The sequence below is a fragment of the Anguilla rostrata genome, chromosome 3, assembly GCF_018555375.3.
Source record: "Anguilla rostrata isolate EN2019 chromosome 3, ASM1855537v3, whole genome shotgun sequence".
Lineage (NCBI taxonomy): Eukaryota > Metazoa > Chordata > Actinopteri > Anguilliformes > Anguillidae > Anguilla > Anguilla rostrata.
Genome location: NC_057935.1, coordinates 14,201,819 through 14,218,580, shown reverse-complemented (window position 1 = coordinate 14,218,580; position 16,762 = coordinate 14,201,819). Strand labels below are relative to the sequence as shown.

General features: G+C 43.5%; 1 protein-coding gene across 6 annotated transcripts in view; it reads left to right on the top strand.

Annotated features, from left to right (window-relative positions):
- Positions 1-8,319: 8,319 nt before the first annotated feature.
- Positions 8,320-16,762, top strand: part of LOC135250266 (drebrin-like) — a 40,234-nt gene continuing 31,791 nt past the window's right edge. For 3 of the 6 annotated variants that reach the window (XM_064326381.1, XM_064326380.1, XM_064326379.1), the window contains exon 1: positions 8,322-8,548. In XM_064326381.1, coding sequence (XP_064182451.1) covers positions 8,466-8,548 — 83 coding nt within the window. In that variant the 5' untranslated portion in view covers positions 8,322-8,465. Of the gene's footprint in view, positions 8,549-16,762 lie in introns of all 6 variants that reach the window. The other 3 variants (XM_064326378.1, XM_064326375.1, XM_064326376.1) reach the window with 2 other exon arrangements.

Sequence of the window (16,762 nt, the reverse complement as noted above, 5' to 3'; positions counted from 1 at the left end):
AAGAAGAACGGAAATCCTAGGGTTACAAATTACAATGTACCCGTGGCTTATATACCACAGGGCTGTACTTTCTACACAAAAATATCTCGGAAAGTTTGGATCATATTTGTGAGGGCTGAGGAAGTGAAACCCGTAGTCAGTCTACATCTCATACAAAGAGCAAACACAGCTGCATTTCAGAACAAACACAGAGGACACAATGTTTAAGGACCCCCCGGTCCTGACCTGCGCTCTAGTCCTTAACGGCAGCCCTCTAATCTGGCAACCCAATATTTACCTCCACTCTCTGAACTAGCACCAGAATGCTCACCTGCACTTTCTGAAGCGTCACCTGGCTAAGCTATATTAAAGCCAAAACCACATTTAAGATTTAACGCGCCACATCTGATGGCTTTCTAAAGGTTCTGTGTGATTTAACTCCTTGCTTTTAAACCTGCCTCTCTAGTGGTCTACAGCCAATGTCTCATATGACCACACAGCAAAATAAAAAAATTGGAGATGACGAGCCACCCCTTCCCCTAAATAAAAACCTGAGATTAGCATAGGGCTCCCTCTCTCCCTAGCCCCACACATGCACAGAATGGTCTCGAGTTGCAGGACACAGTTGCACAGCATAGTTGTAGCAAAAACCACCCTGAGAAGGATGAGTGACAGGTTAGTCTGCCACTGTAGGTGTGTGTGAGTTCCTCTATCCCAACCACCACGCAAATGAACGCACCCTGCTCTGCTCCACACAGGCCTGGCCCGCCCTGCTCTTATCCCTTAGCCCACCCCTCTTCAGGTTCTCCTCAGCTCCACCCCTCGTACCCTGGACGGCTTGCCACCCACCCCAACCCCCCCCCCCCCCCCCCCCAACCACAGAATGTTCTGGTGCAGTCAAAGAGGGTATTTCAGTCCTTGTTAACATGTTTTTCTCCCAGACTTTGTTGCTGTTGCAAGTTCTTTGAGCTCTTTGTTGGTTCAATCATACAGGCACATAAACACGCACACACACACACACACACGCACGCACGCACGCACACACGCATGCAAGCACGCGCACATACACACACATAGACCTCTATGAGGTGTAGTCGTCAGTCTTCTCCTGCAGTAAATTTAATCACATGGTTTATCCCCATGAATTTGTCACAGAGCCTGTTTTCAGAGAAAACAAAGCAGGATTAAACTTTGGGTCTTTGGATATAAACAACATGTAGTCCTGCCAGGAACAGACAGAAAGAGCCAGAACCACAGCTCCACAGCGGAAACAGTCTGTCGATTATGAAAAAAAAATCTTTTTTCTCCCCCCCTCTTTTTCGCAAAACAAAATTGTGGTTATATGATCCAGGGCACTGAAAGTGCACATCGCCATTGAAAATTTTATACAGTACCAAATACAGTTTGCTATGAAATAATTACTGCAATGATATTTTTATTGTTATAGAGATCTGTTCAGCAGGGCACTTAGAAAGCCAAAGTACAGGATGTGAATGTATATAGCTGTTGTTAAGCCCTGCTTTTCTGATTTTGGTTTCCAGTAATTAGAGTTGAAATACACAAATTTAGACACAGCATTTTCCCTTTACAGAAACATTTTAAAAACCACACACACACACACACGCACGCACACACACGTACGCATGCATGCAGGCATGTGCGCACACGCACACACACACACTCACACACGCACACTCACACTCACATCTGTGAATGCACTCACACAGGGACACACATACACATCTTTCTTAATAAAGGCCTCCTTGGTCCCCTCCAGCCACCCACGCTGAAACAAAAACACAGCCCATACAGGGGGGGATTGTTTTGAGCTGAGCTTCTTGTCCAGGTTTTCAGAATAAGGTTTGGGTTAGTTCACTGGCCCCAGCTTAGCCCCACGTGCCCCAACACTTCATTATGTTATTGAGATGAGGTCAATGGCCCAATGGAAAAAAGAAAGTTGCCTTTCACTTTGACCTTTGACCCCCTGTCAGTAACATACTCCCACAAACCACTACTTCATAAATAAACAGACTCTACACACCCTCCCCCCTTACCCCCACCATCTGCAAACTCATTGAATAATTTTGTCCTTAAATTCCATTTCAGTCACCCTTATGAAAAAGCTGAATGGGGGACACGTGTTAAATATCTTATTTTTAGATTACTGCCTTTCAGAAACAGACAATATAATTTGATCTGGCAAACTGGCTGAGAGTAGCCATAGGAATGTTGTCTATTTATCCCAGATCCCCCTCCACAAACATCAAAGGAAACATCCTTGGCAAAACTGGAGCCACAATAAAGTTGCTGTTTTTCTCCCCATCCCCTCAACGGGCATGGAAGGTTGTCATGGTGTCTGCTTTCTCTGAGAATCTAGACTGCCCCTGATCAGACACAGGACACGTTGCTATTTGTGGGGTCAGAGACCCAGAGTGGCTAAAGAATGCTCAAAGATCTTGTTCCTTTTGATTTTAAGTTTGAATGCAATCTGTGACATTTTTAATTGAAATCATTGATTGAAAATCTTGAAATGTCAAAATCGATAATGGTTGTTGAAGCCTGATAGCTGTCATCTACATTTTTAGAAGCAGTTCTAGTTTCAAGCAGTAACGTGCAGTTTTGTTTTGTTTCATGGAAAACATTTTGCCTGAATGTTGAGATTACAACTGGTTGATTTTATTTATTTTTTGTCAACAAATGCCACCTGTGTTGTTAGAAGCAGAAGTAAACCTCCATGTTTTCTTTAGAGGTACTCAAATACTGAGCTAGATTATCTCCTGACAAATTCATGTTCGGTCTCTTTATAAAGAGGCTAAACCTCTGAATCTTTTCATAGTGCTTATCCCTACTTCCCACAGCACAAGGCAACTTTAATATGAAAATGTGTCAGCTTTCAGATAAGACAGTCCTCATTTGACCCCTCTGCCACACCTCCACTCATCCACACCTCCCCTGATCAGTGCAACCACACCAGTGCAACTGTATTTGCATCACATGAATACTAGCGACATCAGATGTCCGTGTTGATTGTTAACGGCAGTGTTGTTCCTCCCGGTTTTCCGGTTTCTAATTCATTCCCATTAATTTTCGCAACCTTGCTGAAAGTAATTGTTTTAAAGCACAATCTAACTATGGAGGATTGTAGGTTGATTAAAGAGAGTACAAACGTTAACATGTTTTTGTTTTATAAGGCATTAACACGTCAGATATTCAAAAAACCTCTACCAAATTATTCAATAATTTTATTTTTGGACGTAAATCTCCATAAATGAGACTTGAGCATGTGTGAAGGCTAGAAGGATAACACTGCGGGTGCCCACGAAGCGGAAAACTGAATAATGCTTATCTCCAGTTTCATAAACTGCCTCCTCCCATTCCATTGACTCCCTGCATGTTGTGCTTTTTTAAAAACCACACTTCCGTTGGGACCAGCGGCAGTAATGCAAGAGTGCCAGACTAGAAGCGTGTTTCTATCAGATCGCTAAGCATGATAAAGAGGGAAAACAAAGAAAACAGAATTCCTGCGGCTTTGAGTGTTTCCTGGCACACAGCGACCCCGACAACAGCAAAGCTCTGCAATAGGACTTCCATTGTTGGGGAAGTTCAGCTTCACGCGGAAAACTCCCTCATTCATCTTGTGTCCCCAGACCGATGCACCTTCACCAGGACATGACAGTTATTACCATGTATGGCAACTTGCCAAATGGCATGCGAATGATTACAGAAAATCTCCAACAAAAAAACAAACTGGCCTCGTTTGCCCTCAGAGACATCTGGCTGTTGAAAGTCTCTGTGAGGATGGTGCTGTTTGTAACATTGTGGTTTTGTTGTTTGTCTTGGTTAGTACCCTTGTAATCACAGAACATCATCGTAATCTCCCTGATTTTTATTTGCAGCAATAACACATAGTACTAAAGGTTTAGTCGCAACAAGGGGCAAACAAACACAAAGTGAGATCTACTGTACATTTCAAAGAGACTCTATTTTCAACAAATCCTAATCACAGTTATTTGTGATGATAAATTCACTTCAACTGAAACTTGCTAAAATCAAAATTTGCTAAATGAACGGCTTAAGTTTGCTGAAATCAGTAAGACTGAAACAATATTTCTGTCACAGTATCACAAGGATTGTGTGGACAACACAGAATAAGTAAAGGGATTAGTCTTTATTTCCTTCATCATCCTATTAAAAAGGCCAGTCATTTTCGACTGGCCAGATTTACTATTTCATAGTGCAATTCAATCCTCCGGCTGATAGATGGCAATACAGCCTCCTCCTCAGATCCCTATTAAGCAATCATTAAACACTGTTACATTTCAGACTGCCTGCAGAATGTGGATGGAGGAACACAAATTTGTTGCATCCTCATTGTTGTAACTTTACAGTAAAATACATTCCCTGAACATTCACTTGATTTATGCTAAACTCATTGTTTCATTTCTCTCATTTAAATTAATTGTGGCATGCAGATTCCCAATTTACAGTTAACTGAATTTCAGTTAAGTAAATACATAATTACAACATTAACCCCCCCCCCCCCCCAAATCCCCTCAACCCCCCTCCCTAAAAAAAAATAGAAGGTTAGATGGCTTTGTTAAGCTATGACTAGAAGAAGCTGTTCGCCACCTGCTGGTGTTCTTCTCTCACTGCGTGTTGTCCTGTGTTGCTCACTAAAAACAGCCTTGAAAAGACAACCACTGGGGACAGTAACAGATCCCCATGCACACTCTGTTTCTACAGCCTGCGTTGTCCATTACACATTAATAATCCTTCATCATATTTCATTATCTGAGTTCCACAATGATGGGAAGAAATAAAGTGCTGAGCAAAGAAATTGTTGAAGAATGTATAATGCAATGCGGTGAACATTATTAATAGGCTCGTTTTAGAAAAAGGGAAGAATGATTTTGGCAATAAGTCACGCAGTGTGTGCACTATGAGACATTGGTTCAAGCAGATTGCAAATGTAAGGAAACACATCAATGCTCGACGCCAAGGAAAGCAGTCAGTCCGCTATTAACATGGAAACCAATCTGTTTCTGTAACTTTCCAACGTGGCTGGCCAAAATGATGATCTGGGTTGAGGATATGGTCAGTGGAATGGCTTATCATAAACCCACACATTACCACATGAAATGTTAAACCTTTACAAACTGTTTTGCTCGGTTTTTTACAGACCAATGATTTTGGCCATTTTAGATGCATTAATTACATGCGCAGTACAATAACAAACATTAAGCCTCGATAACACTGCAATAAATTAGCAACAGCCCAGACTTCTTAGTAGCACAGGACGTTTTTTGGTCAGTTTACAGGAATAGCAGTGAGAATTCCTCTGTTTCACATTGTAAGCATGACTGTTACCTATTGTATTACTTACAGAAATATAAAATAAATGCAAAATACTAGAAAGAAAATGTTTCACTGCTCAGTCCTAAAAAATGCAGTTGCTGGGAAAGTTGATCTGGATGTTCTTACAGAAAAAGGACATATACAAGTTATACCAGGAATCCCTGTATATCACATTTTGTGAATTTGGAGGTGAGAGCATTTTAATTTTTGATTATCTCTATCTCTTTGACCCTGAAGCATTTCTTAGGTGGTCACTGTTCCACCTCTTTAAGTCTGTGTATGATGAAATCTGCACTATATGTACTGATTATCATTATTGTTTTAACTGTATATGGCTAACTGTAGCCTTGGTTATAATGAACAGCTGGAATTAACAATGAGACATTTCATAACATGCCGATGCTGTGAATACTAATCCTGTTTATATTTGGATTATGGGCAATAATACGATTTATTGTGAGTATTAGCTGATTATTTGTTTAACTGTAAAATAAACAGGAGCTCCCTATTCTTTTATTTTGTCTTTCCTGTCTGATAATTAGTAAAGCAAAATCCAAGAATGCCGTCAGATGCAGTAACCAGTTATCGCCACTAGGTTGCAGTATAAAATAATTTTTGGGTCAGAAAGCTTTACTGAGCCACATTTCTTACCTCTTGCTGATATAATTATCTTGACTTTTCTTCACAGTAGGCAGGAAAGGGCAGATTGGAGGTGGGCTATATTTACTCTCTGGGGGATGATGAGATTTTACAGTGAACCCCATTTACTACAGTGATTACAATCAGTTGTTATGTTTGTCATGGTGCCCACATTGCCCATGACAGCTTCAGATTACATGAGACTGAGACAAGGCATGAGGTCAATCGTTCTGCTCTCAAGTGTTAACAGTTATGTGGTTTAGTGTGGAGAACAGAGGCATGGGGTTTGTCTCATCCTTGGTCACAGGAAACAAGATGAAAGCGGATCATTTGCCTCACCCTATGTACTGTATGTGTGCATGTGTGCATCAATGTTTGTGTGTGTGTGTACATGTGCATGTGCACATGTGTGTGTGTGTGCATGCGTGCGTACGTGTGTGTGTGCATGTGTGTATGTTTGTGCATATATTTCCGGATGTGTATTTGTGTGTCTGTGTAAGTTTTGTGTGTTTGTGTGTGTGTGTGTGTGTGTGTGTGCGTGTGCACGCGTGTGTGATGGGGGATGTTATGTTTTCAGTGTCTGTCCATCCACTACAATAACTTATCATGTTTCTCCAGACTAAACCCCAGTACTTTCTGACACGCATTTACACAGTCTAAAAAGAGGATATAAAAACGGATAAAAGGGAGTGTTATAGAGTGTGACTGCCACATGTTATGGATGGGTTGTCTGAGAACTTGTCCCCTCTCCTCCCCTGCTGCGTCTGCACAGCCGGGGAGGGAACACTGCAGGTCGAACAGGTGCGCCGCTCGCCGTCTCTGGAGGAAAGAGGACTTCGATTTGTGGTTCAGAGACACGCTTCACCGCGGGGTGCGGCAATGCGCCCTGCCGTTCCCTCTCCCTGGCTTCACACCGGGAGCTGGAAACACACGCCTCTGGAACTCAATGGCTTCTTTTTAATCCATAGTTTTACCCTGCTCCTGATTCGGAAAGGAACTGTCGTAATCACATACGCCTCCCTGTGCTGCAACATCTCAATTTATCCTGGCTGATTTAAAGTTTACTGGATTTTCTTTTTTTATTTTTTTTTTAGGTACAATCCATTTACACAGCCGGATATTTTACTGAAGCAATTCAGATTAAGTTCTTTGCTCAATGGTACAACAGCAGTGCCCCACTGAGAATCACCCCCCCCCCACCCCCCCGGCCTTTGAGTTAAAAGCCCAGTTCCCTGACCATTTGTACACTTACCATAAAACTGAATTCAGGATGGCACAGACTATTTCACATTCAGTTACTTCTACGAGCTGAGTTGCTCAGACAATCCATGAGAGATACATTTCATCTGCAGACAGATTGTAGCCAATGATTCTGCCAGAGCAGTTGGTCTTTCCCAATAATGCAAGCACAATCCCACTTGTTTACACCCTCCCTCCCTGGGATATGCATCCCAGACTCCTGGCCATAGCCGGCCCTGGAAAACACTGGATTTGATTTAAAACACCGGGGTGGACCCACATGCTGGAACTCTATGCATTTGATATGTTTGGTATGGTGATGCGTGTAGTACGTGTGTCAACTGGTCTTGATCATTTGTGGGGGTTTTTCCTGTGGACTCTCTCTAATTATAATTCAGCCTCAGACTGACGGTTCCTCTAACACATGACTCTCCACAGGGAAAGGGACACTGCTGTGAGCCTTCCTGTCGAGCTGTAATGAGCTGGGCCATGCCGTGGATATATGCTGGGTTGGACTTCATCCTCAAAGAGCATTCATAAACATCATCATAAATTTATCATACAGCATCAGTCATGTTTTACATTATGTTGTTCAATATTATTAACTCTTTCATCCGTTATGCAATATCTCACATCAGATAGAGAAAGAGAGGGGAAACAACTGGAAAGATATTCCCGAAGATCTGTGAGCAGAACAAGGGAGAACATTGATTGAAATGAATTAAAGGCACATTCTTACATTGACACTATTAAGATTGAACTGCAAGACTCACAATAACTTGCATAATGAAATAGAAGATGTAGTGCAACCAGATATGTCTTAAGTTTACAAATCCAGGATTGACACAATTGGAAAGGCTGTGGGTTGTTATCGAATTGAAGAGCCTAGATTCACTGAATCCTTTGCTGTCCTCCATAAACAGGCTAATCAGCCTAACGATATCAGCAGCAGTTTACAGAGAAGGTGTGAGGATTGCACTTAATGATGCTTCTGGTCCAGGGGATTTCTTTACCATGACGTCAGCCCGCGCTTTGTATCTGGTTGTGGCATTTAGGATCCGGCAGTTGTTCCTCGCTGCGTATTAGCCGTCGGCACTAGGACCGCGCAGTTGGTAGGGGTATCGCGGTGAAGCTCCGCGTCTTTGTTTCAGCCTGTATCTGTCCCATTTCAACTCGGCATCTCCTGCAGTCTCACTCTCTCTGCCGCTCCATCACGGTGTCACACAGGTCTGGATGATCGCAAGGACACCAGGATGGCTGTGAACCTCAGTAAGAACAGACTGGCTATTCTGACTGCGTACCAGGATGTTATCGACGAAACATCTTCCACAGACTGGTGAGTAAACAGTTCATCAGGTTTTGCTGTCACAGATCATTGGGGCGTCTTATGGGGAGAAGGGGCACCAGCAGGCATTGCGATTCAGATGCAGAGGCAGACTTGCTGGCACGTGTACACATTCGAGGTCCAGAACACTCATGCAAAAATCGCTGTAGGCTAATTCAAACACTCACAAGCTTAATTATTTACCATCAATGACTGGACCGTTTGACATAAAAATGTACAATGTAGAACTAAAAAAATATTATTCACGTTTCAGATTGCAATGCAGGGAATTACAAAGTTAAATAAACAAATATTTAAAAAAATATTTTTAATAACTTTTGTTTGAAAGTTATGAAATAGATTGATTTATCTGATATTTTGTATATTTATTTTTCCATTGTCGTACCTGTGAAATTAATTTCAGACAGTAATTTATCACTTCAGCCTGCATTATTATTTATTTATTTATTTATTTATTTATTTATTTTTTAATTAATTTTTTTAAAAGAGCCCAACAGGTGATTCTGCAGATAAAACAATAAAAAAAAAAAAAACCTGTCATTCTCACACGCAGCTAAGCATAGCGTTGAGGGCCAACTCTTCTCAGTACGGAGGTGGGTAAGGCGAAAAGTCACGGCTCTCTCTCGCAGACTTCTGGTCCTTACACTCGCCCCCTCTCGTGTCGCACCGTGTCCGCGTACCCTATTCGCTCTGACGCAAATCTTGTACCCGTTAACAACGCGCAAATTCGGCGCAAGTATCGAGTATCTTTGCATATTTCATTTTCGGCACTGTACAGCGGTGCTATTGCCAAAGCAAAGACTTTTTAAACCTTTATTTCCCCCCCCCCCACCCCATTTTTTATTTGAAGACATAACATTACCCCAATAAATGTCATGAGCTTAATATCTACCTGTTTGTCGCTGGTCTATAAGGAATGTTTTTGGCCTCAGTAATGCTTCCTCATCCAAACGCAGTTCTCATTCTGATATGCTCATTCATAGGTATCCACACGTGTGGAGTCCGACCTAAATTATTGATTTCTGGTAAGGGACGCACAAGAGCACTGGTTGCAGATGACAGTGTCCCTACGGTTGTGATCTTTAATTATCCATTTTTTATTTGTGCATTCAGTTTCTCATTTATATGAGCACATTGAGCAGATTAGAGGTAACTGTTTTAACTAATTTACTTGCGCATTGACTGCCAGGAAATTAGGGCTTGTTATTCACATTGTGCACAATGTAACTGATTTGGTTAGGCTACGCTTTGTGTGCACTGTTTGTGGCACAGATCTGGTTACACTCTTTCTCTTCCGTCGCCGCGCAGTGGAACAGATTTAGTTCAATTACACACTCACCCTCTCTCCTGTGCCTGCGCAGTGAACCCGATCTCATTAGATTACTCTCTTTGTGTTATGTTTTTGCCCAGTGGAACAGATTTAGTTAGATTATTCTTTCTTCAGTTTGTCCAGAGTGTGACAGCTTTGGATAGATTACAGGTACACACTCTCTCCTGTATGCACACAGAGGGACAGATCTGGTTAGATTGCTCACTCATTATCTCTCCTGCTTTCCATGCGTGTGCTCTTTAATGTGGAATAGAATGGCTGACATGCCGAACAGCTCATTGGGGAACCACCATTCCTCATCACTCCACAGACCCAGTGTGAGCTGTAATCTGATACTGAGCTGTCATAAACATTATGTATGAAAATGTATCACACTACTTTTCTTAATTTATCTTCTGTGTTAAAAGTGACATCATATTTAGCACCCCCTGTTCTTCATAGATGCTTCATGAGTTGTGTTCTTCCCTCTGTTTTATACATTTTTAATTTATTTTTGCCTTATAAGGCTATGCAAAGAAGCGCCATCCTGTCTTCTGGGGTTCTTTATATCGAACGGAACCTGAATATCCTTGGCGTGGGGAGGGGGGAGTGTGTGGGAGGGTGCACCAGCCCCCCCAGAGATGGACACAGAGGCTGTGTTCGAAACCGCAAACATCAAGAGCAGTTGGTGGGAGGGGGTGACATGCTGTGGAGTCATTGCCAATCAAAGACACCTGTGTTGTGTTGCTCTTTTAAAATTTATTTCTTCAAATGAGTCCTCATTTCCTTTGTGCTACAATCGATTTTTTTGTATCTGTACTGGTGTCCATAAAACCTTGCGCAGCATCTTAAGTGCCTGTACATATGTGTGTGTGTGTGCTGCATTGTGCTGCTTAGTGGTGTACTGTGCTGTGTCTCTCTGCAGGAAAAAGGTTACCTTCTCTCAAGTGGAGCTGGCTTTCAGACAGTTTTGGGTCGATAGAGTTTCAAACAGGAGCAGAATTCTGACATCTAGCTTGAGAGCTGTTCATTCCACAGAAAAGAGGTTTTCTCACCAATTCGGCACTATTCGGTGTTAAATTACACACACACACACACACACTCTCGCTCGCACACACACGCACACACACAGAATTATGCCATTAATATGACTGCGCTGGCCAACATATGTATTCATCAATGCTTGGCTATCTATGCTTGCTGTGAATGTTCTTGGAACATGCAGCTTGCCTCATATTGACTGTGTTTCATTGCAGATTATGATGCTAAAAAAAAATTGTTTCGTGAAGTGTTTTTTTTTTTTTAAAGCAATCGCCTTTTCTCTGTTTATCTGGCATGGAGAGCTGTATGAAGGCTTTAGAGTGTTTCTTATTCTCAGAAAACAGGCTTTCTGTTCAGAGAGAACTGGTGCCTGGCTCCTCTCTCCTGCAGCTGTTAATGGTGGTAATAGATGTGGTGGAGTGTAGCATGACACGATGGATTGGTAGAGCAGTGACCATATCTCTTTCCCTGCCCGTTACCCAAACGGCACTTCTGACGGTGATGCTGATGTTGTGCAAGTGTGTAGTTTCGTGTATATAAGTGGACGTGTAGGTGGGGGAGTGTTTGTATAGGTATGCTGGTGTGTGGGTGGGATTGGGAGTATAGGTACATACTGTACTGTAGGTGTGACAGTATTTGAGTGTATTTGTGTGGGAGTGTTGGTGTGTTGTGTGTGTGTATGCAGGTGGATGTTTAAGTGGTAGTCTATGTACGGGAGTGTTGGCTTCGTTGTTTGTAGGTGTGTAGGTGTGTAGGTGTTTTGGCACATGCCCGTGTGTATGTGTGTTGGCATGAAAATGCATGAAGGTATGTAGAGTGTGTATATAGGTGTGTGGGAGTGTTGGACCTCTCCTCACGGGGTCTCCTACTGGTCTACCGCTGTTTTTAGAGAGCCAATCAGCAGCCACTCAGCTCTGGCCTCTTCCCCAGATACATTGTCAGAGCCAGTCAGCAGGCAGCGCCGTGCCAGGTCTGACAAAGCCGCACGTGCGGGGCATTGACTGGCTTGTGTAACTTAATTAGCTTCATTATCTCCGTCTTAATTATGAACACACTCCTGCTGATGAATTCTCAGGCCGAGAGGTTTCCGGGCTGAATGAAGTCAAATTCAGAGGGATATCCTTAAACATGCCAGCATACCTTTTGTATGAAGTTTATAGTGCCAGTAACAAAAAACAGTAAAATTCGGTATGTAAATGAATTGCAGGCTATTAGAGACTTAATATCCGGTTGTAGGTTAAATCCTGTTCGATATGTTTCACACAGAGCTGCTTATTTTGGGGGAGCAGTGTAGCCGGTGCAACATAATGGTTTTGGAGCTGCGGTTGTAACTCAGAGGTTATGGGTTTGATTACCAGGTGGGGCGCTGCTGTTGTACCCTCGGGCAAGGCATTTGACCTGAACTGGTTCAGCAAATATCCAGCTGTATTAATGGATTGTGCGTGAAAGAATGTAGCAGTATAAATAGCTCTGGACAAATGCATCTGGTGGTGAATTCCTAAGATGTATATATTGGCCTCTCATAGCTGATTGTGATGAATAGATCTCTCCGTGTGTATCTCTGAAGACGAGGAACCTGACAATAACTAATCAACCAGGAGAAACACAGTGGTTAATCACACAACTGGGGCATAATTATGATTAATGACAGGCAGCGATCGTGCAATCTTTACACAGACTAGAATTTGGATTGTGGTTTTAATCACCTGTTTGGAATCATATCTCGGCTCACTTTCATTTGATGGCTCATGTTGAGAAGTGTGTGTGTGTGTCTGGGGGTGGGGGTTATAGTAAAATGAAAAGGCCTCACAGCTAATCGTGGCGGACAGGTTGATGAGTAACCCCCGACAGGTCTCCTGTTTCACACTTCAGGTAGCAGCCAGGAAGCGCTGCGGAGCGTGTACACACAGTTAATGAGCAAAAGCCGTGATTCATCGTAAAAATTATTCTGCGATATCTGCGTGCTGAAATGCCACAGCCCATGTGTGAATTTGAAAAGCTGGGCCAACGAGATAAAAAAAAAAAAACCAAAAAAAAAAAAAAACAAAGATCACACTACTGACCTAGAAATAAGACCGGAGTAATATCTGTCTCTGGATTCTTTTCCTTCTTTTGCTTGCCTGACTCTGTACGTGGTTGCGATGAAAGCGGGCGCCTCTGAGGCCCACCTTCAGGTTCTTATTTTATATCTGAAATCGCAGGGCTCCGCTGTGGGTTGGTGTGCGTTTCGTAAGCCCGGTGTCCCCCTCGCTGCCGTTTCCTGTGGGTTGTCATGGAGACCAGACGCAGCCTGCTGTGCTGGCGCCGGGCCCAGCCCCACAGCCCCCCTCTGGAAAGGAGGACACGGGCTCCCAGTCGCTGTCACAGAGACCTCTGCTTGCACGTACAGAGATGTAGCGCCACTGGTGCTCACGCTGAGAAACCAGCCCTTGTGTAGAGAGTCCGGAACTTGTGTAGTTGAGGGTCATGTGGAGAGACTGGCACCCATAGAGAGAGCGGTACCAGTATAGAGATACCAGTGCTTGCATGGAGAGACTGGCACCCACATAGAGAGATTGGTTAAGAGACTGGCAGTTCAATATATAGATCTTGCTTGTGTAGAGAGACCTGAACACATACACAGAAAAACACACAGACACACACACAGACACACACACACACGCACACACACACACTCATACACACAAACACACACACACAGACACACACCTGCACACGCACACGCTCACACACACCCATGCACACACACACACACACACACACTCACATGCACACACATACACACGCACCAGCACATGCACACACACACACGCACACATGCACATATCACACACACACACACACACACACACATTCTACTTCAGATTGGTTGTTGTAAAAATATAAAGTCTTCTTCCCTTCCCCTTTGGTGCCTGCATTCACATTTTTCAAAGGATGCTATTACCCACACTTGAACCTGTTAGAGATGCGATGGAGATTTGTAAAGGCCGTGCTGAAACAGGAGCGTGGGCAGCACAGGGCTGCTGCTTTGTCAGCAGTACGCAGGATCAGGAAGAAGCTCTTCAGTTCAGCAGCTGCTCAGCCTTCAGTCTTCCCTCCTCAGCTCTCTCTCTGCCTTTTCACAGCCCATTGTGATTGGGCTACGGCAGAGGTCTGGCTTAGTACAGCGATTAAGGTGCTTTGATTGTGTCTGGGGGGTTGCGTGCTCCAATCCCAGGTGAAGCTTTGCCATTGTACCCCTGAGTAATTTGCTTAACCTGAATTGATTCAGCAAACATCTGACTGCCTAAATGGATACCCTGTTATAATGTAAGCTTTGTTAGTCGCTCTGGATATGAGCATCAATTAAGCAAATAACTAATGTAATTTGGAAGTACTTCAACACTCAATCAGCTGAGAGAGAGGTGTTGTAACTGTAGTTTCTGGGCACAAGTCCTGCTATAGGCAATGATGCTCTAAGTCTGTAGTGCAGCAGATTCTATGGGGACACACACACCACACAGAGGTAGTGGAGAAATGTGGGTGTGGCCTGCTCTGTCAGAAGATAAGCTCCTCCCTCTGTGGATTTTTGTCCCTGTGCACACAGCTCTGGCCTTCTGCATATAAGGGAATGTTAAAGAGAGTCTGTGCCTCTGTCTGCATTACTCCTCACAATGGAATTTTCTACCGTCCCTATGTGCTTTCCGGAGGTAAATGTGTGTGTCCACACACACACACACACACACACCACGACACACACAAACACAAAACTCCCTCACCACAACAAAATACTTCAATCTTTCTGATTTATATGAAATCATGAAACATAACAATGTGGGCTTTCGTAGCCTACATTAGTTCTTTAATGATATAGCATGTAGTCTCTGTTCTAGGAGTGCTGTTAGCCTGGTCCATGTTACTCATTACATTATGTGGATGCACTCATGTACGGTCACTTACAATGTTAGTTGTCCAGGTTAAGAGCACTTGATTGATGAATGTAATGCAATTTAATGTCTCTGCGAGCTCAAACACATACAGGAAGTGTTCCCACTGCCAGGAACAAATTTCTGCGTCGGGCCTAAATCCGCAGTATAATCTGTCAGATTTATGTGAAAGCTGAGCTTATTTGCGATCTGTGGCCTCTTAGCTTTCTCAGGGAGGGGAACCGATGGCTTGTCTGGAAGCCTTCCTGCAAATTTGTCTGTGAATGGCTCTGGAATGTGAGCAAATCAGGGACTGGTGGAAAATATGTTTCAGAGGTTTAAAGAAGCCAGGTCTATGTTAGTCCCATTAGAAATGGAGCAGGGGTGGATTGGTGAAGTATGATTACTAAGGGAGTTAGTGGACCAATCAGTTGGTGAGCATGGATCACTAATGCCTCTATAGCTGCCTCCTGATGACATCAGAACTATGCAGTGTGCGCTTTCTGATGATGTTTTTTGCAGTGATCTTCTCAACCCAAAGCTCTTCTACCTTTCAGAAGTAATGCTGAGATCCGGAGCAATGTGACTGTGCCCATAGAAACACATATGCACTTCACCAGCCAATCAGAAAGGTGTCATCTCAGAGCAGAATGCTGATCTGCTGGCCTGCCATGTCAGTATGACATGAGTTAACGGTGCTTCTGCATTGCAGCCAGCAACAGAACCTTGCATGTGGTTCATAGAATATATTATATTTTATATTATATAATATGTATTCTATTGTGAAGGGATGTTATGTGTGTTATCTTAGGTACTTGAAAAATGAAGAATCTTTAGGGCTTACGGAAATGTGGATCATGATAGATTTGTCTGTGTATGGTATGTGTGTGTTTGTGTGTGTAGACACAGTCACATTTACCTCTGGAAAGCAGTTCAGGCCAGCATTCTGTGTGTACTGGATACTCAGAACATGGGGGATTATTTGTGAAGGTTTATGATAAGAAAATTCAGAGTGATTGGGTTTGTGTGTATATGCATTTAAGTGTGTCTGCGAAACTAGCCTGTGTGTTTGGAAGAGAGGCTGTGGGAGCTGTTGCTGAGGTAAGCATATTGTACAAAAAATGAGGAGACAGAGCAGAGAGCCAAGCCGGGTAACCACATCACACTACTGCTCTTCTTGCCTAGATACAGACAATCCCTCTCTCTTCTCCCTCCCCCTCGCTCCCTCTCCCCACCCCAAACCCTCGCCAGGGTTCTCCCTGGACCTGCTCACTTTCCACAGCGTTCTGTGAGCCAGCTTTACCCCTCCGTGCAACAGCGGACCTCTTCCTTCACCGTGTGAGAACTTTGTCTCCAGGCTGTCCACCACTAAAACTGCAGCTAAACTGCAGCCTGCGGTGAAATGAACTTCCATGGTGGTCAGGACAGCAGAGTCGGCGGCCATGTTCCAAGGCAGACTCAAGACCCGCCTCTTCAGTCTGCATCTCAGCTCTGCTTCCATCCCCATCCTCCAAGCAAATCCCATTTAAGCACCTGCTTGGGGGACAAATCCCATTTAAGCATCTCATTTAAAAAGGCTAGAACTGGCCTCTGTTCTAGGTTAGTGTACTTAAATTACATCAATACTTTAATAATACTGCATGTGTGAACTGTCTCTGATACAAAAGGGCCGTTAGGCTGGCCTATATAATTAATTTAACTCACGGGGCTGTACTTTCACGCTGAAATTTATTCAGGATTAGAGCGTCTGCTAAATGACTGTCATGTACCGTAAATATACAGACTCCACACCCACACAGCAGGCTACAGTGGGCTTCGTTTCAGCTTCATAACCAGAAGGCCTAAAGTCTGCATGAGGCAGTGTTTTACATCACATTTGGCAGAGGGTCCTGTTTCTGGTTTGGGGATTGGGGTGGGGGGGGGGGGGGGAGAGTCTGGCATTCCTGCAGA